This window comes from Parasteatoda tepidariorum, chromosome 5, assembly GCF_982258835.1.
Source record: "Parasteatoda tepidariorum strain Cologne lab strain chromosome 5, Ptep-v5.0, whole genome shotgun sequence".
In the NCBI taxonomy this organism is placed as follows: Eukaryota; Metazoa; Arthropoda; class Arachnida; order Araneae; family Theridiidae; genus Parasteatoda; species Parasteatoda tepidariorum.
This window is the reverse complement of record NC_141759.1, coordinates 76927086-76952385: the sequence shown is the minus strand read 5'-3', so window position 1 is coordinate 76952385 and position 25300 is coordinate 76927086. Positions and strand designations below refer to the sequence as shown.

General features: G+C 30.0%; 1 protein-coding gene across 1 annotated transcript in view; it reads left to right on the top strand.

Annotated features, from left to right (window-relative positions):
• Pgm2a (phosphoglucomutase 2) overlaps positions 1-25300 on the top strand; it is a 28975-nt gene that overhangs the window by 2004 nt on the left and 1671 nt on the right. Inside the window, exons 2-15 of the mRNA XM_016059567.4 lie at positions 744-843; positions 2453-2609; positions 4542-4710; positions 6544-6567; positions 6658-6833; positions 8134-8317; positions 9181-9278; positions 13129-13223; positions 16161-16240; positions 16947-17040; positions 17836-17965; positions 18479-18605; positions 22663-22761; positions 24954-25087. Of these exons, the coding sequence (XP_015915053.2) occupies positions 744-843; positions 2453-2609; positions 4542-4710; positions 6544-6567; positions 6658-6833; positions 8134-8317; positions 9181-9278; positions 13129-13223; positions 16161-16240; positions 16947-17040; positions 17836-17965; positions 18479-18605; positions 22663-22761; positions 24954-25087 (1667 nt within the window). The remainder of the gene's footprint in view (positions 1-743; positions 844-2452; positions 2610-4541; positions 4711-6543; positions 6568-6657; positions 6834-8133; positions 8318-9180; positions 9279-13128; positions 13224-16160; positions 16241-16946; positions 17041-17835; positions 17966-18478; positions 18606-22662; positions 22762-24953; positions 25088-25300) is intronic.

Here is a 25300-nt window from a genome sequence, read left to right as displayed (position 1 = left end):
GGGAACGTCATAGAAAATCTATGTTGTGATGACACTTACATTACAAAGTTTAACATGAAAAAGGGCATTTATTAGAATTTGAGTTGTTGTAAAGTTTTTAAATTTCAGAATTTTCAATATGATAAACATTAGAGTGGTTTTGGTTTTTCCAAAAATATGTAATTTTGAGGGTAGTGTATTATTTATCTACTTTGAGGTTTGGCTACCAATTTGATAGACAAACAAAAGCAAAAGTCTCTGCAAATAATTTTTTTTTTTTTTTGTCACCCAGCCATTAAAAGGAGTTTTTGTACAAGGTTGGTGTTATTTATTTCGTTTTTAGATTACCATATCTTTTTGCGCTAATTTTTTTAAAAATTGTTTCAGATTGACAGCCTTAAAAAAACTTTGTAGTGATAAAGAGATTTTGGAGTAGGTCTTCTAATAGTTTAGACATTTAAGCTATCCCTGACAACTGTAATTATTTTGTTTAAATTGTCATTAACAAAACAAAATTTAACTGAAATTTTGAGCATCCATAATTGTGGTTGCACTTTAATTTTGAGATATCTGAGTGATGCAATATTTTCAGTGTGATTAAGTATAATAGAATTAGTACTTACTCATAGTTAAAACTATGAAAAATATTGTCAACAAATTAAGTCAAAAAACTTTAAATAAGTCTTAATTGAAATAAACTCTTTAGTCATTTTTTTATTTCTCATTGAAAAATGTAATGTTCTTGATCATTTTTTATAATGTAGGGTTTAGCTACTGCAAAGCGAGTGGAAGATATGGTGTTGCAAGGTCGTTACGCTGAATTAGAAAAAATAATGATGAAACGCCTTGCATTTGGTACAGCAGGTAATGTGTCTTTCTGTGGTCTATCCTTCTATTTTTATCTTATAATGTATTGTGATCAAAAATAAAAAGCAAACACCATTATCTAACTTTTGATCTGATGATCGGTTTTTACTGGTTTGAGGTACATATGTTTTTAAGCTTAAATATGTTTATTAATTTGTGCAGACAGTAAGTTATTAAATCAAATACAAAACATACTTTCTTTCACTTAACATTTTTTTTCTTTTTTAACAGATTTTTATTGACCCTCAATATTTGGAGTGGTGCAATCACAGTTTAGAAAATCTGATCTAAATAGTTTAGGTTCTTGACGCCCGGTGGCTGAGCGGTAGCGCTTTGCGCTGTCGTGCCACATGTCCCTGGTTCGATCCTCGGGCAAGGTTAACTCAGCCTTTCATCCCTTCAGTGAGTCGATAAATGAGTACCAAGTATGCTTGGGAACTAAACACTGGTGGTTCCGCGGACCACCTGACCGGAGCATCTGCTCCTGCACCCCAGAGCCCAAGGTCAAGAAAACTGAGATAGGCACAGTAGGCCATGGCCCTCTCGGGCTGTCGTGCCACTAAGTTTAATTTAGTTTAGGTCCTTTAATGCAAATTTCAGATATTTCATTTATCACCATATTTTACTATATAAAACACTGCATTTATTAAACTTATTATTTGAAATATAATTCTGTATTTTAATGATGGTCAAATATTTTTTTGAATAATGAGGTATACAGATTTTGCATTCTTTGCTCTGAGAATATACTTATCAGGGGTCTGTCCAGGCGGCCGAATTTACTACCGTTTAGCGGTACCTTCACAAATTCAACTTTAGGAAGAACGGTAGTTTCACAAAATACTTTTTGTTAAAATCTTATTTTTGTATCCCTTAAGAAACGATAAATCCGTATTTTTACCATATTTTTGTGTTGATTTTTTAATATAATTTTTAATTTTTCACAAATTATGTCTAAATTATCACAAAATAGGTACCGCTCAGAAAAACCTAGACAGACCCCTGCTTATATAACATGTATAACATGCTTATATTATCATGCTCACTGAATCATTCGTAAGAATCTCTCTGTGTGTTAAATGTATTTAAGTGAGACCCATTCAGTCTAGCTGAAAATATTATTCAGACTCATCAAATAAGAATAGTTCACTAATCCTATTTTTATCTATAATCTGTTAACAAAATAGTCATTTACATTTTTATTGAACTTAAAAGAAAAATGATACTATTTCTGAAATCAGGGGAGCCTATCCCTATTAAAGGTGATGGGGACAATTTTCTCTCCTCCCCAATAATGGAAAAATCCAAAATATTGCTGAAATCTAATTTACAATTTTAAAATTACTGGCATGGTTATAGTAACTCCCCCCCCCCCTGTTATCCTTGTTTGAGCACCCCAGGAGTCATAAAAATTGTTAAGTAATGCTTATTTATCTAATGGAACTGTATTTATTAGTACCTATTGCTACAATAGGCCAGTAATACATATTACTATACGTAATAAGCATCACTAACATCAATAATAGTTTGGAGATTTTTTATAGCCCTCGAACACTGAATAGTGCCTGTTCCTGATAAAGTCGAAATTACTTGCTATTGTTTTCAGGTTTGCGAGGAAAGATGGGTCCAGGCTACAATGCTATGAATGATTTAGTTATAATACAGACATCTCAAGGTTTGGCTTCATATATTGATAGTCAAGACAGTGATAAGAGTTTTAAAGGAGTAGTAATTGGTTATGATAGCCGCCACAATAGTCGTAGGTACCATGCATCAGTTTATTTATTCTATTTCATTCTTATTTTTAAACTGTTGTTTAGTTTAAATTATGACTTCTAGTTTGTTTGTTTTTTTCATTCATAAAAAAGTTTTTTTTTTTTTTTTGTTCAAAAAGGATATTAGATATTTTAAATTTCAGTTCATGACAAAAAAAAAAAAAAAAAAACTATTGTAAAATTTTATTACAATTTTTTTTCCATGCTAAAATTTTGATGAAATTTTTTCACATTTTTCTCAAACAGCTGAAAACCAATGTAGACAATATTTCATTATCAATGCTTTTTACAAAGCTGATAACATTTCTTTTCTTATGCTGGCAAAGTAAAGCTAAAACAAACTGAGTTATACCTTGGTTTGAAAGAAAAGGTGTTAAAACTAATACAATACAATAGTGACAATAAACTTAGCTTTTTTTCTCTGTTACTTGAACTCTGTTACTTGTTTATTTAGGTTGGTTACATTTAGAGCTATATTTCAGTTTTCATGATGTTTTATAATTTATGTAGATAACATGATAACTTGAAGGCAGCATACTATTTGTATATTTTATAAATAAGCTTTTGATCGAATGAGGAACAAGAATTTTTAAATTGCTGTGTTTCTGTTTAGTTCAAATGTAATTTGAAAATAATATTGATATAATAATATTGATAATAAAATTAAATCAAATCATTTTGTAATATTCCATTATACTATGTTATATAATATATCATTATTTTGTATAATAGAATAAATAGTTATACAATTATGTATTAACTGAGCAATATTTCTAAACCTTAATTCCTTACACAATAATATTCCTTCTGCTTATAAATTTCCTTTCCTGAATTGGAATCTAAAATTGTTGATATTTTGAAGAGTATAAGAATTTGTTACTGCTCGATTCTTAATCTATTTTTATTTTATAATTCAATCATTTTACTTGATATAATGTCTTTGCTATTGAACATTTGAAAACATTGAAAATGTGAAGACAAGTTTAGTAAACGATGTTTAAACAGTTGTTTTGGGCACTAAGAATAAATGAAGTTATGAAAGTGCTCTTGTGGCTTCTAGAGCATAAAAACTTTCAGGGTTCATTCAGACTCCTGATGCTCCTTGGAAATAAAAAATGCCTCTAAGGAGTACTTGGAACTACTTAGATTTCCAAATTAGTCCTTAGAAACTCCTTAGATTATTGCGTTGCATAGATAAACTTACTAAGTCCGCTGGTGAATTTGCTGTTCAAGCAGGTTAACGAAATGATATGACTTAGCTGTCAAAGTCTAATAGTTCAAGAAAAACTTTAAAAGAAAAAAAATTTAATTGCAAGAGTTGGAAGAAAAAAATAACAGCAAATAATTTTAATTTTGCATGTTACAAGTTAACTTATTTAATGATTTACTGTGATTTTTTTTTTTTGTGTGTAAAATGCCTTTTCTTGTGTATTCAAATTTAAAAATATACAATTATTAGATTTTTATGTTAACCTTTAACACCTGTACTATGCACTTTAACAAGATTTGTTAAAATATTCGAAACTGTAAAATATATTTATGTGTGAAAGTGATAACTTTATTTTTCTTGATGAAGTTTGATAAAGTCTACATTTATTTAAAAAGGGCTAGAAAAATATATCTAATTCAAAATATACATTTTTGCAAGTTCTTTATAATAACTGCTTCTTAATTTTAAAATAGAAACTGTCTAGTTGTCTTTTACACAGAGATTTTAAATTTTTGATTAGTTCTTAAAATTTTGGCCTCCTTGGATACTACTTGGATTTCTTCTTCTGATCTCTGTATGCACCCAAAACAACAAAAAAGGACAAAGTCAATTACTTTTTAAATTTAAAAGCTTTGAATTATAGTTATTGACAAAAATATTAAAGTGCTTCTAATTTGATAATCAATACAAGGAATATAATTTACTTTCAGATTTGCTGAGCTTGCTGCGGTAGCATTCATTTTAAAAAGGATAAAGGTCTACTTGTATGATTCTATTGTTCCAACACCATTTGTTCCTTACGCTGTAAAGAAACTTGGCTGTCTTGCTGGTGTGATGGTGACTGCATCTCATAATCCGAAAGATGACAATGGATATAAGGTTAAAAGTTATTTTAATTAAATGATAAATTTAACCTTATGATTTATTTTCTTCAACTGCTTTCTATTGCCCACGGTCATGTTTAAAATATATCCTATAAAATAATGTTCCATTATGTCTAAATTATTTCCATTTGCGATAAATTTTCTATCCTCTTTAACTAATAGTTGTATATATTTTTTCTGCAGTTGTGTATGCATTTGGAAAAAAATACAGAATAATGAGAAAAGAAAGTTATTATAAAAAAAAATCAATAAAAATCCAGGGAAAAAAAGATATCTCTTCATCAGCTCACACGATTATATCCACAGAAAGGAGTGCTTTCTAATATTTTATTAATGTCTCAAAAGCAGCAAACACACACATATATATATATATTCTTTTAGAGCATTTTATAGAACTTCAATAAAATTGTATTATTGTTTCCTTTAAAAATTTTAAATTTAAATTATGTTTTTACTGAAAGAAAAATTGCTTGGTAATTTTAGTTTTAACAGTATTTTTACATAATAACTTTTTCGTAACTGTTCCTTCTTTTATCTACTTTTTAAAAAATTTATTGCCTGGATTTTTTTTTCTGCACTTTATTTTTTATTACTGTCAGGAAATGGAAAATACAATAGCTTTTAATTTATGCAGTATAAATCTTATGCTAGGATAAACAAAAGGAATGTTGTAATTTTTTTTCTTTTAGAAATTTTTTCACTTATATATCTGTTTTCTTATCTTTTATCACTTGAAAGCTTAAGGATTAACTTTATGCTTTGATTTATTTCCTTATTCTTTTCTTTTAAACTAAATGCATCTACTAGATCTCAAAAGATTCTCTGTTAATATTTTTTGCTCATTATATATTTCTTTTTTGAATTTTACTTTTATCTTAAAAACTCTTTTCTTATGATGATATCACTAACTGAGAAGATTTTGATACCTCCCATTACCTTGTCAATAAATTTACTATTTGTGTCATTCTTGGCACACATTCATGCTCAAAAACTTCATTTGATCATAATTGACTTGCTGTGAGCCTCAAAAACTTCGTAAAAAAAGAAATTTTCCATCAACAAATATTATTATCTCTGATAAAAATATTTATTTAAAAAATGCACATGTGCTCAAAAAACAGTAACACTGTGTAAACACTGACATTTAAATGTTGATGTAATACAAAGGATATCAGTCTTTTGTTGGCTTTTATCACTGAATGAGATCCAATTACAAATTTACACCGATTCCTGATCAAATTTTTTTATCAAAAGAAAACAAATGTGTTTTAAAAGAAAAAACAGGGGGAAAACAATGACATCATTTAAATGTTAAATGCAATACCAATATGTAGGCTACTAGCACAGTTTTTTTTTTTTTTTTTTTTTTTGTACATTTTATAAATATTCGACCAAAAAAGATGAACCTGTCATTTAAATACAATTATTTAATAATCTTTTATCCCTTCTGTGAACTCATTACATTTGTTAAATAAAAGAATTAAAACTTTATAAATAAAGGTTTTTAAATGTTTAAAGAAATGCAAACTTTCTCTATAGGATTTCTTTAAAAGTTTATAAAAAGTTCACTTATTATATTTATTATTATTATAGAAATTTTACTTATTCTTTCTGATAGATTTAATTTTCAGACATTTAAAAACTTAATGAAGCTATGGGAAGGCTTTAAAAAAAATCTGCATACAAACTTACTGGAATGGTTGCTTTTTAAGTTTACCGAAAATTAGTATACTGTTTGTTATTATAGTTAATAATATTTATTTATTTATAAAATTTTTATTTAGATTTAATATTAGATTTGACTATGATATTTTTTTTTAATTTCCAGGTATACTGGAAAAATAGTGCACAGGTAAGCTATTTCATTAAATTATATTGTTTATGCAAATATGTTTCATTCATTTGTTTTGTATTGCTGCTTAATTTTCAAAATATATTTCAGATATTGTCTCCTATTGATAAAAACATTGAAGCCAGTATATTGAAAAACTTGAAACCTTGGTCACTTTCTAGTCGTACCTCTTTAGTATGGACATCACCATTGTGCTTTGATCCTTTACCTGAAATTCAATGCATGTACTACAGAGATATGAATGTTGAGTCATTTAAGGGATCAAAGTAAGCTCATTTTTATGTGTTTATAATGTTTTTTAATGAACTTTTCAAACAATTAAATGAAAATATATAACACATTACTATATAGATTACTGAAATAAAATTTGTGCATGTCCAAGTAATTATACTTAAAATAAATAATTTATTATTAACATTTTTATTTATGCAGTATTTTGCTGCAAAGTTATTAAAATGAATACACATAAGAATAGTATATTATAGAATTACCACTTATGTGTGTTGCGTATAATTTTTTAATATACGTGAAGCATAAAGCTTCTGTAATTGCCAATGTTTTGTATACTTATTTTTATTTTAATTACTAAATTTACAAACAAAAGGTTAGCATAATTTTGACTATGATATTGATTGTCAAAAAATTATATATATGCGGTTTAGCATATACAGTTTTGTTATAAACAATTCTTAATTTTAATGATTAAAATGTTTTTAAAAAAACTTGTAAGTTACTATAAACTGGTAAAAAAAAATTATTATAATGCCTAATTGGATTTGCAAAAAACAAATTAATGATTGTTTTAACTTCAAAATTGTTTGAATTAAGTTATCTGTTTATAATAGTTTTCCATTGTTCAAGCCTCAAGTGATGTGTAAAACCTCCTTATTAGTTTGTAGAGATCAATTCATGATTTATGTTAAAAAGTAACTAAAATGTCAAATTTAAATGTAAAAGTTACTAATATTACTAACTCTCTTATTTTACTAGTTCACTAAAATTTTCTTAAGACTTTAATATATTATCTATTTTGTCTATAATACCACAGAAGTTTTACAATCAAAATTATTTTTGATAACATGACCTGGTCGGTGGGGCGCTGGGCCCATGTCCGAGAGTTCGTGGGCTCGAACCCCGCCGGCCAGAGACTCCCCGTGTAGTAAAGTGACTGATGCACATTAAATCTATCGAGTCGCAAAAGTCCTCCATGTTCCCATAACAAGTCAATACCTCTGGAATTACTGGATTGGAGATCAATCATTTTCTGATTCAGATCAAAATTAGGATCTGTGGATGTATGAATGGGTCCGCCCTATAAACGGGTGTGGCAGAAGTTGAATTCTTGGCCATAGATGGTGCCACTGAAAAGCAAGAAATGCACACTCTGCCTTAAATTTGCTCGGTTTCACCAAGCAGGCTTGCGCGTTTGGCAAGTGGCATTAGTAACAACAACAACATGTATTTCTGATGTATTAAATGTTTAACATTCTCAAGCGTTTTATGCTGTTTTTGATATTTATCTTGATGGAGTTGTAAATACATCACTACGTTTATTATTTTCTTTAGTGATGGGCTAGATCCTCCTTTAAAAATAACATTCACAGCTCTACATGGCGTTTCGCACACTTACATGAAGAAGGCTTTTCAAAAGGTGCATTTTGATGATTATGTAGCTGTTGAGGAACAAATGGTACCTGATCCTGATTTCCCAACTGTCTATTTTCCGAATCCGGAAGAAGGAAATTGCATGGTTAGTTTAAATTTCCTGGTATTTTTTTCTGTTATATATTTATATATACCAGTGTTTCCCAAAGTGTGGTATGCGTACCCCCAGGGGTAGGGGAACAGTTTAGCTGGGATACACATTCTTATGCGAAATATCTTGCATCAAACGAAAATTTCAAAATTTTTTATTAAAAAACAAAGCTAGCCATTTAAATTTACGATTACATATTTTTCTATTGGCTATTTTTTGACGAGTTAACAGTTAATAATTAGTGGTGTCAACAGCCAGTTGTGATTTTTATCTTTTGTGAAAAATTTTTATTGTAAAAAATATTCAGTGTTTTATTAGTGATACACAGCGTTACGAAAAATTTAGAAAGGGTACACAAAAGTCATAAGTTTGGGAAACACTGATATATACTATCCCTTTCTGGTGGCTAAAACATATAGATAAATTTACATGAATACAAATTTGTTTCATGTTTTTTAAATTTTATGTATGTTTTAAAAAACTTTACCGCCATTAATCTACTTTAACCCTTTCCAGAACAGTTAATTTCAGTTGAAAATTTTAGTCAGACAGGACATTAGCAAGTGTAATCTTGGACAGTACATTCTAAGTGAAGCGACATACTTTAGCTCTTTCAGTCCTGCTAATTCTCGTGCATTTGTGTCCAATCTCAGGACCTTAGGCCGACAAAATATTTTCTCAGGCTTTTTTCTGAATAACTGAATAAATTGTAAAACCTGGGTACACTTTGCATATAGCCCCAAAACTGTGCGATAGTGTGTTTAGTAATCTTAGAACCTTTAAAAATAATATTGAATTGTTTGATAAACCAAAATAGATTTGTATAAAATGATTGCTTTTGTTATTTTCTTGATTAGGATTTATCCATTCAAACTGCTGATAGATACAACAGTCAGCTGATTGTAGCTAATGATCCTGATGCTGATCGTCTGGCAGTTGCTGAAAAAAAAGTGGAGTGAGTATACCTATGTGCTATTTGTTGACAAAATCGAAAATATTTAAAGGAGAATTGTCTCACCAATTTGCATTATTTCAGCAACAAGTTCTTCTATATATTTTATACTTTAATTATATAAGGGAACAAAATTTTTGTTGCAATTATGCTATTTGTTGACAAATCCGAAAATATTTAAGAATTGTCTCACTAATTTGTATTATTTCAGCTACAAGCTCTTTTATATATTTTATACTTTAACTACAATGGGGAACAAAATTTTTGTTGCATTCATACAAATAACACATGGATCAATAAGTTCCGAGACTAACCCAGAGATGGTGCTCGTAGTAAACCAGTAACCAGGTCTTTCTAGAGTACTTACCTTTGCTTGAAACGTGTCAAAATTTTAAGTCGATCGGACCAGAAACAGCTGAGTTATCGAGGTTGGAGTAAAGTCGTTTTGTAGTTTGTTTAAAAAATGGAAAAAACAGAGTTTCGTGTTCTGATAAAACATTGTTTTTTAATGGGTAAAAACACCGTGCAAGCGAAACAATGGATTGACAAATTTTACCCGGACTCTTGTCCATCAAAAGCAACGATTTGTCGGTGGTTTGCCGAGTTTAAACGTGATCGTACCGACACAAATGACGCGGAACGCTCGGGTAGACCTGTGGAAGCCGTTACACCGGAAAATGTGAGTGAAGTGACAAAAATTATAATGAAAGATCGTAAAGTGAAGCTCCGTGAGATTGCTGAGATGACACAGATATCATATGGAAGTGTATTTACTATCCTTCATGAAAAAGGTTTTTTCCAAGTGGGTGCCGCGATTGCTTTCGATGGAACAAAAACAGCAACGAGTCGATGATTCAGAAAGCTGTTTATCGCTATTTACTCGCTACAAAAAAGATTTCTTTCGTCGTTACGTGACCATGGACGAAACATGGTTACATCACTACACTCCAGAGTCGAAGCGGCAGTCATCTGAGTGGCGCACAGCTGGCGAAAGCCGTCCGAAGCGTCCGAAAACGCAGCAGTCAGCTGGCAAAGTCATGGCGTCAGTTTTTTGGGATACGCATGGCGTGATTTTCATTGACTACCTCGAAAAAGGTAAATCGATCAACAGTGATTATTATATTGACTTGCTGGTGCGTTTGAAGGAGGAAATCGCAAAAAAACGACCGCACATGCAGAGAAAAAAAATCCTTTTTCACCAAGACAATGCACCCTGCCACAAGCCGATGAAAACAATGGCAAAATTTAACGAATTGGGCTTTGATCTGCTTCCCTACCCCCCATACTCGCCAGATTTAGCCCCCAGTGACTACTGGCTTTTTGCTGATCTTAAAAAAGTGCTCCAGGGAAAAAGATTTGGCTCAAATGAGGAGGTCATCGCTGAAACTGAAGCTTATTTTGAAGCGAAAGATAATTTTTTTATAAACATGGTATTGAAAAATTGGAAAAGCGTTGGAACGATTGTATCACCCTAAAAGGTGATTATGTTGATGAATAAAAAAAAAATTTTGCAAAAAAAATGTTGTTTACATTGTTAGTCTCGGGACTTATTGATCCATGTGTTACTTGATATTAGCGATTTCAAATATGAAATTAGTTTTGCTCCTGAAGCTATAGATTATTTTTAAAATGATATTTTTTGTCAAAATTTTGTCGAATTGTTCAAATTTAAAAAATGTATATATAAGGGTATGGTGCAAATGTTAAGACTAGCTTTTAAAAGAGTTAGAGCACATTATCAGAATTAAAACTGTATTGAAACCCATGCCTTGCAATAACGTACCTGAGCGCTTTCCTATTATGACCTGCTAAGAAGCACATGAACAACTGGTTCAAAATAGCGAAGCGCTCTAAGCAGTGCGACATTTCAGGGCATGAATTCCTATGCAATTTTAGTCCTGCTGATGTGCCCTAACTCCCCTTAAAGTTAGTCGCAATATTTGCCTGGCCCCCTGTTATACATAAGATCTTGAAGATAAGACTGTTACTTTAAAAAAAAATACTTTTTAGAGAAATTGCTTGCAGATTTGAAATCAACATTACGAGAAAATCTTCAAATTCTATTAAAAAATCTTATGCAACAAAAAATAATTTAAAAAATTTTCCCCACTGTTATTTAGAGCTCAAATGGATTATATTAAGGTTTTTAATGTTATCATTATTTATGATTTCTTTCTTAAATCACCAATTTCTTTGCATTGCATATATTCTATTTATCTGATGTTAACCACTTAAAAATGTCATAATGTATTATATGTAATTATTGTATTGTGCATTTCTGCTCATATTTGAAAGAGTCATTTACACTACAATTGTATTCCTTCTTTTAAATTTTATTTCATTGATATATTTATTTCTAGAAATTAAAAAATCTATTTTTTCAAATTCCTTTTGTTTTTTTGTATATATTGGTTAGATGTATTTATTTTCATCTCTTTTTGCATACTTTTTCCTATCTGACATACCACTTTATAACGAAACCTTTTAAGATGTGTTCTTAAAAGGCCAACAAAAAAATTTTCTTTCCTATACATTTCAAAAAATTTCTTCCTGAATATGCATAATTTTTTTTTTTTTTTTTTTAGAAGCATGCCCACGCTATATTTATTGACTTTTTCTTTTTCCCCCTCACTTGTCATAAATTTATAAAATGTGCATTCATTATGTATGTTTTATATACAGCAAACTTTTATGTTTTCGAACCTTGTTAATCGAAAGGTATTAACCTAATTTGTATTAACCTAAATTGGCATTAATTGTCAAAACAACAAAACCCATTTAGGCTTATTTTAAACAACAAATAACTAAAATTTTCAAAAAGTTTAAATAATGTGCGTAGATGAAAGTTTTATGGTTATATTAAGTTGATCAGTATTTTTATGCAAAAAGATACATTCTTAATTAGCCCTACAAACACATAAGCCTATGCTCAGACAGATATACACATAATGATTGTCTATATATTATAATATTCTTATGCAAAATAAATGACTCAGGAGAATTAAAGTTTGAAAATATATTTATCTCTTTAAGTTAGACTTGCAAAAAAAATATTTAATAGACTTTTCTTAGATGTTTTGTATCCCAGATTTATTTCCAATAGAATCTACTTTTTCAATGCAATTGGTAATTTTTTGCTGAAGTAGGAACCACTGAGCAGATTTTAAAGCAACTGTTGGCTCATTGAAAGACACAAAAGGCATTTTAACTTCTACATCTGCCTCCAGTTTATATCCCTTTCAAGTTAAAAACAGCCAGAATGTAATGGATTGTGAAGTCAAAAACCAGAGTCATTAATTTGAATATAATCTTCAAAGGAAATTCCTGTTTTTTAAGCTTCTATCACAGCATTCTAGAATCAAAAATGTGCTAGCAGCCAATGAAACCCTCGTTAAAGCATGACAATTAAAAAATAATTTCTCCATCATCTTGGAAAACATGAAATCCCTCTCACCCCAGATTGGCACGACCTACCTCATCCTCAAGGATCCATGCTTCCTCACATGATCTCACCAATAGCAGATTTTTGTGAACAAAGAATGATCCTTTATCTCAGTCCCAACGACAAATGTGCTATCCTCATTTCTGCACTTTAAAAAAAAATTATTTCTACCTGAAAAGTTGCTGCAAAAGTCGAAATGAGAAGTTTGTTTTCATGAGGTGCAATATTTACTTTGTCTTAAAGGGAAGAAGTTAGTTTTTATATTTCTAATAAATTATGCAATTATTAGGTATTGTTTTCCAAGATAATATGAGGGAAAAACCTTTTTTTCCTTTTAACTAAAATTTATGTTAAGTGTTTTTCCATTTAACATTGTTTGACTATATGTTGATTCAATTAATTTTGTTTTAGTGGTGAGTGGCATACTTTCAGTGGAAATCAAGTAGGAGCATTGCTTGGTTCCTGGTTGTGGAAAAATTATCCTAGTGATCTTAAAAAAAATCCTGGTCAGTATTTTTATGTCTCTCTCCCTTTATATATTACTTCATTAGTTGTCTGTGCCTTATACAGTCAATTCGCTATAACTCGAAGTATGATAACTCGAATATTACTATAACTCAATTTTTTATGAGGTCCCGACCCGTTTATCTTCGATTTCATGTTAATTATTCTCGATTACTCGAATTTTACTTCCTTTAACTCGATTTTTTTTTAATCTTTTAAAGCAAGAAAAAAAACTTACGAGCTGATATCTTGCCCCTTCCTTTGCAACACACACTCACAATGTCATTCGCTCTCTTCATGGAGAAACTAAAGCTGTCGCTCTTGAAGTGTGTGAACAGTGGTTAAATTAAACGTTACCAAATTTACTTCAAGGATACAGTTAAAATGATGTTTTCAATATTGATGAAATCAGTTTATTTTTTAAATGTCTTCCAAATAAGACTATGATATTTAAGGATGAAAACTGCTCAGGGGGTAAAATGAGCAAGGAACGTTTGACTGTCCTAGTTGGAGGAAATGCGTCTGGGACAGAAAAATTGCCCTTACTTGTTATCGGAAAATACCGAAATCACCGATATTTCAAGAATGCAAAAACATATCCCTTGGATTACAAGTCTAACAAAAAGTTTTGGATGACATCAGTTTTATTTGAAGACTATGTAAGAAAATTGGATCGGAAATTCTTCGCTAAAAAAAGAAAAGTGATACTCTTTATGGATAAATGTACAGCGCATAGTGATCTACCTAATTTGAAAGCAGTAAATTTGCAGTTTCTCCCGCCAAACACAGCAGTAAAGTTGCAGCCGATGGACCAGGGTATCATAAAGTGCTTCAAACAGTCTTATCGTAAATGGTTTGTCAGAAAAATGATCTTAAATATTGTAAACATTTAGAAAGTTTGTAATTAATAAGCATTAATTAAATAATCCGACAATATTTTGAAAGTCCAAAACCGAAACTAACGGTAAGTCGAACTTCCGATATGTCGAAGTTTTTCGTCAGTCCTATCAGATTCGAGTTATCGCGAATTCACTGTAGTATCTTAATCTTGGTTGGTGTGTATGTTGGTACCATTTTAAAAAATAAAGATCTAAAAATATGTAATGTTTATATCTTATGATGTATCCTTTAATGTATATATTGTATGATGTTATATCCTATGACGTATCCCTGTTTTTTAAACATTTCATTCAATCTATTAATATTATGATTAAAATTATATACTTCCAATGTTACTTGGAGGAAGTCGTACTGGAAACAAGTAATTATATTATGTATATAATAGCGTTTATGTATATTATAAGTGTATTACGATTAGAATTCAGTTCTTTAAATGTTACTTGGAAGAAGTTATGCTGGAAACAAATAATTAATAAAATTTTTCTGAATACGCAATTACAAATTTCAGAGTTTGGAACCGCAAAAGTTTGAAGTTTTTATTTTAACATACATAAATTGAAATCCAACTCTAAATTATTATGTAACTTGCATAAATTAATAAACATGATTAAAACAAAAATATAGAACAGTTTTTTTTTTTTTACATAAACTGTTTGCTTTTATCCTTTTATTTCTACATGGAGCTCAGCTCGTTTAAGCATTTTGTTGCTTAACATTAAAAAAGCTAAATGAATAGGTTGAGCTTAAAGTTGAAAGGGCGTAATAGATGGTGTTCATGCATATGACACCTCACTTGTGTTTGATATTTAAATTCTTTATTGTCAACACTCATTTCATTAGTTTGGTGACAAAATACATGCATGTTAGTGTTTACTTAATATATTTATTTTTCAACTCTTCTTTTGTGTTCTCGGTATTTTGTGTGTCTTTGTAAGAATATTTTGAATGCTACATGACCATTGGTACCAAAATTTTGAAATTTAAGCATCAACTAAGAGTTGCAATTTTAGCCCATGATCTAAAAAATTGTTTAAAAACTTAAAACATTCCGTTAGGGAGACATGTGTGAAAAATATTTATTTTTTTTTTACATTAGTTCAACATTAGCCATTGTTATAAATAAAATTGTAAACAATTGTGTTAGAGATTTTATTGGACGTTTCTTGATGCTTAATTATATTTTTGAAAGTTCAGTCATCAATGGGAATAGAATGTGGATCAGGGCTATCTCACCAAATTAGCATTTCTAAAGTTATTTGAAACCACATGTTTATTTTGCTTATAGTTATGCTTTTAAAACATGTTAGTGGTAAAAAAAAATAAAGTGCAATTTTTTTCAAAGACTTGATGAATCCTAAGACAAAATAATAAGAAATGAAAATAATTTGAAAAACAAAGTCTTAAACAAGTTTTAAATAAAATATTGCTTGTAACTTATAAAAATTGAGGTTATATAATCTTGGCTAATTTTTAAGGTATATTCATATAATATAAAGTTTATCTTAAAATGTGTTGTTGTTCTTATAAAATTTTTAAAGAATTCAAATAAAAAGTCAATGGTTTTCAAATTACAATAATAGCACCAAATAAACCACTGACTTTTTATTTGAATTCTTTAAAAAGTTTATACAAAAATCTTGTAACACATTTTAAGTTTAACTTTTTATAAAATGAGCATAATGCCTGAAAAATTGACTTAGAATGTATAAACTTTGCACAGAATATTTATTTCTTACTTTTTCATGCAGACTAATAGAAAAGTTTTTTTCATAATTTTTTTTAATTATTTATTTTTATTCTTCACCATATTGATTAAAAACTGAAGGCATGACTGACTACAATAGGTCTTAAGCTTAGTTATGTTCTTATAATGTTATCAACTCACAAGTTCTTTTCATCATTAAAAATATTGCCTTTAAAACTTCTATTGTTATTATTTTCATATCTTTCTTAATCAAACTTTATATAACAGATTACGTCTGTAAAAAACATTTTGTGCATAATCTGTTGATAAAACATTATTTTCTTTGTTTGTTTAGAATCCTGTTTTATGATTTCCAGTGCTGTATCGTCAAAAATTTTAAGAAGTATTTCTGAAAAGGAAGGATTTCTTTTTGTTGTAAGTAACAAGCATTTGAATCCAGCTTAATGTTAAACTTTCAGGCTTACAACTACATGATGTTGTTACATATTTTCTCTAATGTGACATTCTTTTCTCACTGACAATTTAGTTAATGCATTGCCATCTATCTAGAGAGGAACTTTATTCTTATCTTCTTTATCATGTTTGACTGTATTTAACTCTTAATTTTACTTGATTCCTAATTTTACTTGATATTAATAATAAAAATCAATACAATAAGCCTCAAATACTGATTGTTACAGAAAGTATCACCAATATTTTAAAAACAGTTTAAAACGTTACATAAAACTTATGTTTTGATTTAAAAACAATATAATTCATGTTTTGAAAATGTTACTAATTTTTCAGATTTCTTAGAATGTTGCAAAATAAATTAAATGTACCTCAAAAATTTTATGATAATCAGTTATTTTTCAATTTGCAAATTTCTGCAATGTGTCATAGTCATTCTGTTTTACAGTCCAAACATAAAGTTTCTGGATAAGTTAGCATAAAATTTTCTACTCTATATAATTTTTTTCCATTGAATAATCTAAGAGAAAATTGACCTATCATACATATTCTTCAGAATTCGCATAAGCCTAATTAATAAAAAAATCTTAATGTTAAATTATTCAGATGTGATTTTAACAATTTTTGATTAACATCATTGACACTTGTCTCCCAATGTGCAATTTTTCAGGAAACTTTGACTGGTTTTAAATGGATGGCAAATCGTGCTGATGAAATGATGAAACAGAATAAGCATTTTGTATTAGCATTTGAAGAAGCTATTGGTATGTATTATGGTTTATTTAATTTATTGTGGTTTGTATTTTAACCCTGCTTACTTTATCATATGAATGAATGCAAGGTGGCTAAAGAAAGGGAATATTTTATAAATTTGGAAAAATCAGAGAAATTTATTAAAATACTCTTAAAAATCTCAGAATAGGAATTACTTTGAGATACTTACCTTCAATATTATTTACAAAACATTTGCTACAAATTTTCAAAGAAATTTTCTGATGCTCTATCAATAAATTGATATCTTCTGGAAGTGTTTTTTTTTCTTTTCTTTTGCCTTATTAATGCATTTATATTTATTAAAATTATAAAGTCACGCAAAAAATTTTATATTTTTCTTTAAAGAAAAGGCTAATTTAACAGTTATCAAAAATATTGCACTATAAAAATCAGGAATTTTAGTCTTCAGTGTTTAAAAAAAACAGTATTTTATGATAGATATTTATGCTAACTGACAACAAATGTTTCTTAAGGTTACTCTCACAGTTACTTAATTATGTTATTTATAACAGCAAATTGAAATAAAATGTCTTTGTTGTTATCGGCGTTGTCTGCTGTCCATTATATCTCTTTACTGTTATTTACCTGAATCTTTTCACATAACAGCTGTTAAATTTATTCTTGTTATATTTTTTTAAAGTGTTTTAAAATATATTTTTTGTGTATAATCAGGGACTTTTAGTCTGTTTAGAGACAATTAAAACACAGTGTCCGATATAACTGTACTAAAGTACAGTGTTATAATTTGTTTTGATTAATTTGCATGATTATCACGTTTTATTAAGGTTATATGTGTGGATCTCATGTGATGGATAAAGATGGAATTCAAGCTGCGATGCATTTGTCTAAAATGGCCACAGTTGCTTATAAAGAACAGAAAACTTTACATCATTTATTGCGGGATATATATTTAGAGTAAGCTTGTATCATATTACTGAATGTTTTATTTATTGTAATTTAATATTATAACTTTACTTTGAATTCTTAAGCAGCATTTTATTTAGTTCTTCAGTTAAATGTTAACAATTTTAAATTAATTAGAAAACTAAAACTCGTAATGCTTAGCAAATTAATAAAAGATTTACTGATGACAAAAAAGAAAATCGGTAACTATACGTAGCTACCAAAAATTACATATTTATTAGAGAATGTAATACTTTGAAAAATTATTGAACTGTAACAAAATTTGCTTTTTTTAAAAAGTTAATAATTTATTTTTTTATTTATTTTACGACAAGCATTATTTAAATGAATTTGTACATTTTGCTCTTATATTTCATCAAAATTCCAGAATACTTAACTTCACATTTTAAATGTTCAATTAGTTATTAAGATTTCAAGCATATTTATGTTTTTATATTATTCAATATTTGAACTTATCTTAGTGTTATTTATTCCAAATTCCTAATTTCATTTCACTAACTTTAGATATGGATACCACACTAGCAAAAATTCCTACTTTTTGTGTTATCAAGAAGAAAATATGTTCAAAATGTTTGCTAACTTGAGAAACTTTAAAGGTGGTAAAGCTAAGGATGTGCCCGAGAAAAGTGATGTATGTATTATGCTCTTTGATAATAGTTGTTTTATTTTTTGAAAAAAACTCCTTCTCAAAAAAAATTTATGCTCTATGTGTGTCACAAATGGTTATTGCGATATTTTTTCTATGGTTTCTATTGCAATTGTACTAAATATAACAAAAATACTGATTTTTTTCTTTATTATTTATATATCTGGGCTCAGAATATAATAGAATTTTGAGGATATGCTTAAATGGTATTATAGGATAATTCTAATTAAATATTTACATGTCATGTAAATTGGATAAATATATGGTTGATAGGAATTTTTACATACCCCAGTCATGCCTGGCAATACAGTTTTTGAGCTTTTTATATATTGTTATGTTCTTTAAATTCATTGTTTTTAGGTCTCTCAGTTTATTAATTATTTCGTCCTTTAATTTGTTTGTCAGTATGAAAGAAAAGAACGCAACAACTTAATGAAATGTGGGGATTTTGATATAGCAATTAATTGCTGTTTCCGGCCTTGATGATACTTTAATCCTACTTCATTCTTTAACAAGAAAATGTTTGAGACAACTCTGACCAAATTGTTTCTTTGCTCATTTCACATTCATTACACATCTTTCACTAAGTTCTTCAAAGTATAGTTACCTTTAACACTATGGCAATATTCTTTATTTAAAGTGGATAAATTGTACTTCATCTAAACTCTAAAATATTGATGGGTTATGTAAAATTTTAATAGAGTATTATATAGTAATAAAAATATTAATTTTCTAATTTGCTAGTATTCCAATTAGAATTATTAATGCCTTAATTTAATTGAAACTCGTAAAATTAACTCTTATTTTCAAGGCGACTGTTTATTTGTTTTAATTGCAGTTACAATTTTTACACTTCTTTCATTTCTCTCTTTCTTTTATTTATTTATTTTTACATTTGTCTCAATGTTGCCATTGGCATAAAAAAAGTCATTTTTGGGACCAACATTTTTTTTTTAACTGTTTCCAGAAACTTCTTTTTCATACATGGGTAAAATCTTAATGGTCTTGAGTTGAAACTCTCAAAACTCGTTGTTAAACTTAACTGCTAGTTTGCAAATCCCAACTGTGTTAAGATTAGACTTAGAGGTTGGGCAGCTCTGACGAGCAGGGTACATCGACCAGAGGTCTATTGTACCCAAACCCTAAAATCATGATTAGCATGAAAGCCCTATGGCTGAAATAAAATTCAGCAAGCACCTTACAGGAACATCTTGCAGTTCCCAGGCATTGACAATATGCTGCCCTAAATGCTCAAATCTTTGAGCAGAATAGACCTCACAATCACAGAGTATGTGTCGTGATGTCTCTTCTTCTAGATGACATCCCCGACAAAGAGAATCGGATTCTATTCCCATAATGTTTAGGTGTCTCCTGAGGATACAGTGACCAGTAAGAAGACCTATGATCTTCCTTATACTGTTTCTATTAAGCTTTAAGAGCTCCTTTTGACGTACACTAGGACAGTCTCGATTCAGCTCCTTAGCTTGTCTCTGACCATCAGCAGCGCGCCACTGCTCATGGGCGATCTTGCCGTAGCGCTTGAATATGGTTGCCCTAAATGAGGAGGGAGAAATTCCCAGCGCAGGTTCAGGGCCCCAGAAAATTGCATTAGAGCCAGCCTGTGCTGCTTCGTCAGCTAGCTCATTTCCACCGATACCCATATGTCCTGGTACCCAATGCAGGGATACCTTGTTATGAGCGGACAGGTCACAGAGGGCCGTGAAGCATTCCCACACTAACAAAGAGGTGAATTTACACCTTGACAGTGATAGGAGAGCAGCCTAACTGTCAGAACAGATGCGGATAGTCGTATTTTGATATCCTTTGTCTAGGCATAACTTGCAGCACAAGATAATGGCATAGACCTCAGCCTGAAAAACGGTGGCATAATTTCCCAGGGGAAAGTGAAGTTTGGTACCATCATTGGAGCAATAAATTCCTGCTCCTGATTTGGCACCAATCTTTGAACCATCAGTGTACCATATCAGGCATTTGCCTTTAAACCACTGAGGAGAATTAAACCATTAATCTCTAGTAGGAAAATGGATCTTGAAGGGCTTGTGAAAAGCATATCTTAGTGACATATAATCACTAGGCATAATAAAAGAGGATAAATCCGTCACTTGTGAAACAAGATGTCCCCATGACAAGTGTTTGGAATTCTCTTTCCATAGGCCAAGGTACATAAGACGCTTTACGCCTGTCTGAGCTTCAACTTCAATGCGTAAGTTCAATGGAAGAAGCCCAGGTAAGCTCTCTAGAGCAGCTGTAGGAGTGGTCCTGAGACAGCCTGACAGGGCTACACAGACCATTCTTTGCAGTCTGTTAAGATTAGACCTTGCGGATCTCAATCTAGTCCTTGACCACCAGACGATTGCGCCATAAGTGATGATAGGACTAATAATCATTGAGTATATCCAGTAGACTATTTTGGGGGACAGTCCCCATGTTCTACCAATAGCGTTTCTACAAGACCAGAAAATTTTTCTGGCCCTTTTGGTTCAGTATTCAAGTTGAAGACCCCAATTTAGTTAGGAGTCAAAATAAACCCCGAGAAACTTGACTTTCTCCGTGAGTTCCAATTTATGGTCCAGGTAGTATACATTACCAAGATCAAGTTGCCTTTTCCGTGTGAAGGCTACATAACTTATCTTGGATGGATTGACAGATAAGCCTGATTCAAAACACCATCTAGCTACTTCTAGGAGTGCATTATTCATGATATCAGAGACAGTTTTTCCATGTTTGCCTCTGACAACAATAACACCGTCATCAGCGTACCCGATACAGGGAATGCCAAGAGCATTTAACCGAACTAACAGGGAGTCCATTACCATACACCATAGGATAGGGGACAGAACCCCTCCCTGGGGGCATCCTGCAGTTGCATGCACTTTCATGCTTGCACCCAATAGAGAGGAACAAACATACCTAGAGGATAGCAAATTCGCTATCCATCTGGTAATTATTGAGTTTATGCCTCTATTCCTAAGTGCATTGATGATAGTTTCAACAGGGACTTTATCAAACGCACCTTCAATATCAATGAATACCGCGAGAGCCATCTCCTTATCTGTGATAGATTTCTCAAGCAGGTAGGAGAGCTCATACAGAGCGGTGTCTGTAGACTTGCCTGGTTGATAGGCATGCTGTATGGAGGACAGTAGCCTTTCTATGAGCACAGTGTCTCTGAAGTGTCTGTCAATTAGCTTTTCGATCGCTTTCAACAGACAGGAAGTTAGGCTGACTGGTCTGAATGATTTAGCCTCAAAGTAATTATCCTTACCTGGTTTTGGTATGAAAATCACCCTGGTATTCCTCCAAGAGAGAGGTATATACCCAAATGCTATGCAGGATCGAAAAATCCTACATAGAATAGGGGCCAGTGTATTCACCTCCTGGACAAACATCATTGGTATGATGTTGTCCATGCCTGGTGACTTGTAGGGCTTACAAGACTTTATGGCCCATACAACCTTCTCATAGGAGACCACCATTTTGGCGGCCTCCCAGTCATTCCTACTACAAGTAGTTGTGGTAGTAATATTTAGGTTTTCATTCTCTACAGGATGAGATCCAGGGAAGTGTGCTTCTAGTAATTCTCCAAGAGCCTCTTCCCCTGATTCACTGTATCTTCCGTTTGTAAGACGGATGGCATTTAAATTGCAATTAAAGTCTTTAGTAAGAATTTTTGCAATCTTTGCGGTGGCAGAATTAGTGTTAACTGTGTTAAGATACAGTGTGTTAAGATACCAGATAGTTTCTTTGTAAGGTGGGCTATATGTATGAACTAACTTTTTAGCATTGTAATTTGCAGTTAGCAATTCTGCAGAAACATCAGTGAGCAAGTTCCCTAATCAAGATCAAAATTTTCAGCAGAGTCACAGTCTATATCCATCAGTTCCATTCCTCTAATTTTGTTTATTATACTTTATATTTTTTATCTTGCTCATTATCTTTTTTGTGTTGTAAAAAGACAGGGTTTTTGTATTTAAAAATTTATTTCTTTATAATGTATTATAGATGTAAATTATATTTTTAGTACCCAAGTTCTCTGAAATCGAAAACAATGACGTATGAAGTTAAGAATGTGAGAGACCTTACTACAGGATATGATAGTTCTCAACCTAACCAAAAATCAGTAATTATAGTATTTATTTTTGAATCATTAAAGTACTATTCTAATGTAATCTGCACGTTTTGAATTCAGAACCTTATATTCATATGCATTTAAAATATTATAAACAGAATGAATAGTTTAATGTTCAGGTAGTATTCAAGAAGAATTAGTTGTTAAGTTTAATGCCTACTCTTTTTCCAATTATAATCCCATCCGTATGTAAGCCAAAAAAGTGCTTTTACTTAGAAAATTTATTCAAATTTAAAAAACAATATGTAAGAGATTGCAAAATTCTAAGTGAATAACTTTCAACTTTTCAGCCATCTCAACTTTTGTGCTTACATATTTGTTGAGTTTTTTTTTTTTTTATTAATCACTTAAGTTTGACCGGCAGGAAAGTAATTTGGTTGGAAATGTTCACATAAAATTTAGCCAAGTTTGAGGATCAAATTAGCTGACTTCTACTTTCTACTTCTTTAGCTCTTAAAAGTTTTCCAAACATTCTATGCTTATGTTTGAAAATATGTAGCACTTTATACTTTATTTAGGTTAAACTAATCTAAGAAATTTTGTCAAATTAATGAAAGTCATCTTTTTAAAAATTACCCTCTAAAAAATATCTTTGTTTCAAATAGATTCAATGGAATCATCAGATTATGTTTCTAACATTGAGATATTTTTAGATCTTCAAGAGAATTCTTTAGCCTCTAAATTTATTTATTATATCCAAATTGTTTCCCTTAACATGTTCTGTGATTTATGACTATAATAAACCTGTCTTAATATTTTTAAAATTAAAGATGCAGAACTTTGTTTTTAAACTATAAGCAAGGATGAGATTTTTTCTTTTGCTGAATCTTTAAATGAAATTTTTTTTCCTTAGATTCATCTTTGTAGGATCTTTTCACATGGTTTTTCAATTTCCCATTTTTTTAATAGGATGTTACTATGACGTTCAAATTTAGAATTTGAGTTTTTATGACGATTCCAACATAATTCCATATTGTTGGATGATTAAATTTCCGGCAGTTATTTATAATTTTTTTCAGCCTTTGCCATTGCTTTTTTTAAATTCTTATATTTTTAATATGTTATTACAAATCGGGAAGTTTGAGTTTTTCACATGTTCTATTCACAACAAATCTAATGTTAATCCGTGTTGCTTACCAAACACTTTTTCAGTCATTTCCACCTGTTTTTTTTTTTTTTTTTTTTTTTTTTTTTTTTTTTTTTTTTAATATTTTTATACAATTTTATTATGACAGCATGTATTTCAAATTTAAGTTGTCACTTACACAAGTGAACATGTAAAAACATGGTCACTCATGTTCTATTCATATTGTTTCTATTGTAAATTCACGTCGTTTATGGGTCATTTTTTCAACAGGTGTTTGTCATTTGGCTGCAATTTCCAATGGTTTTTCTAACTCGGATATAGTTAATATGATATTATGACTAGTGAATTTTGTATTTTAGTAATCACTTTTTTACTTTTGTTTTTTAAATCTTAATGTTTTCATATTAATTTTATTTCATTTAGCAAACTATTACGCATTTTGCACTCAATTATTGACTATTTACCCCCAATCCCATGTGGATTTACGATTGCATTTTTGTCAATTATTGCTACTGATTTTCATGGTTTTTTAATGCCACATTATCCAACATGGGAAATTTCGAATCAAGCTTTGGAAGAATTACTTTTTAATGCTCTTGATTTGTGACAATATTACTATTCACATTTTATTATTCAATCGTATTTTTAACAGTTTGGGATTTCTGTGTAGTTTTTAAAATTTCACTTTACAACACGCTTTAGCCATGACAATTTCATCTAAAATCCTCCTCGAATTTTCAAAATTCTCATTCAATTTCTTTCATCTCAAATTCTTCAAAATTTGAAATTTTTGCGCACCCTGAAATTGAGTATGAAATTTTTGGCGGTAATAATCTTCTTACACGAGATATGAGACAAAATACGCAATTTTTTTGCTCTGTAGTGATATGAGAAATTTTGTTTATATGATTTTGATTTTATTTTCATATTATAGTGGAAATCTGATAAAATTGAAATAAAAATCGGAAAACTGTGAAAAAATTATAAAAAAGCGGAAATTAATAGAAAAACGGAGAAATCCCCTGCACGTTTTTTTTTTAACAAATCGCAAGTGTAAAAAAAAAAAAAAAATTAATATCTATTTTTTTCTAATTAGCTGTTGCCAGCCAGCAAGAGTGTTCAAATGATCACATTTTACTTCACTAATGGGTGTGAGATGACCATAAGAGGCAGCGGTACTGAACCTAAATTGAAATACTATACTGAAATGATTGAGAATGCTTCTGAAAGGTAAGTTTGCATTTATCTCCATTTAAAATTAGAATAATGATAACAAAAATCTTAAAATTATTTTTATTTTATTTATTTATTTGTTATTTTAGCATATTTACATACATGACATTAATTTTAAACTTAGATGAAATTAGAACATTGCTTTAATTTTTGTTTTTACTATCGGGTATTGTTAAAGATCTTTTCTTTTTTTTTTTTTTTTTGTGTTAA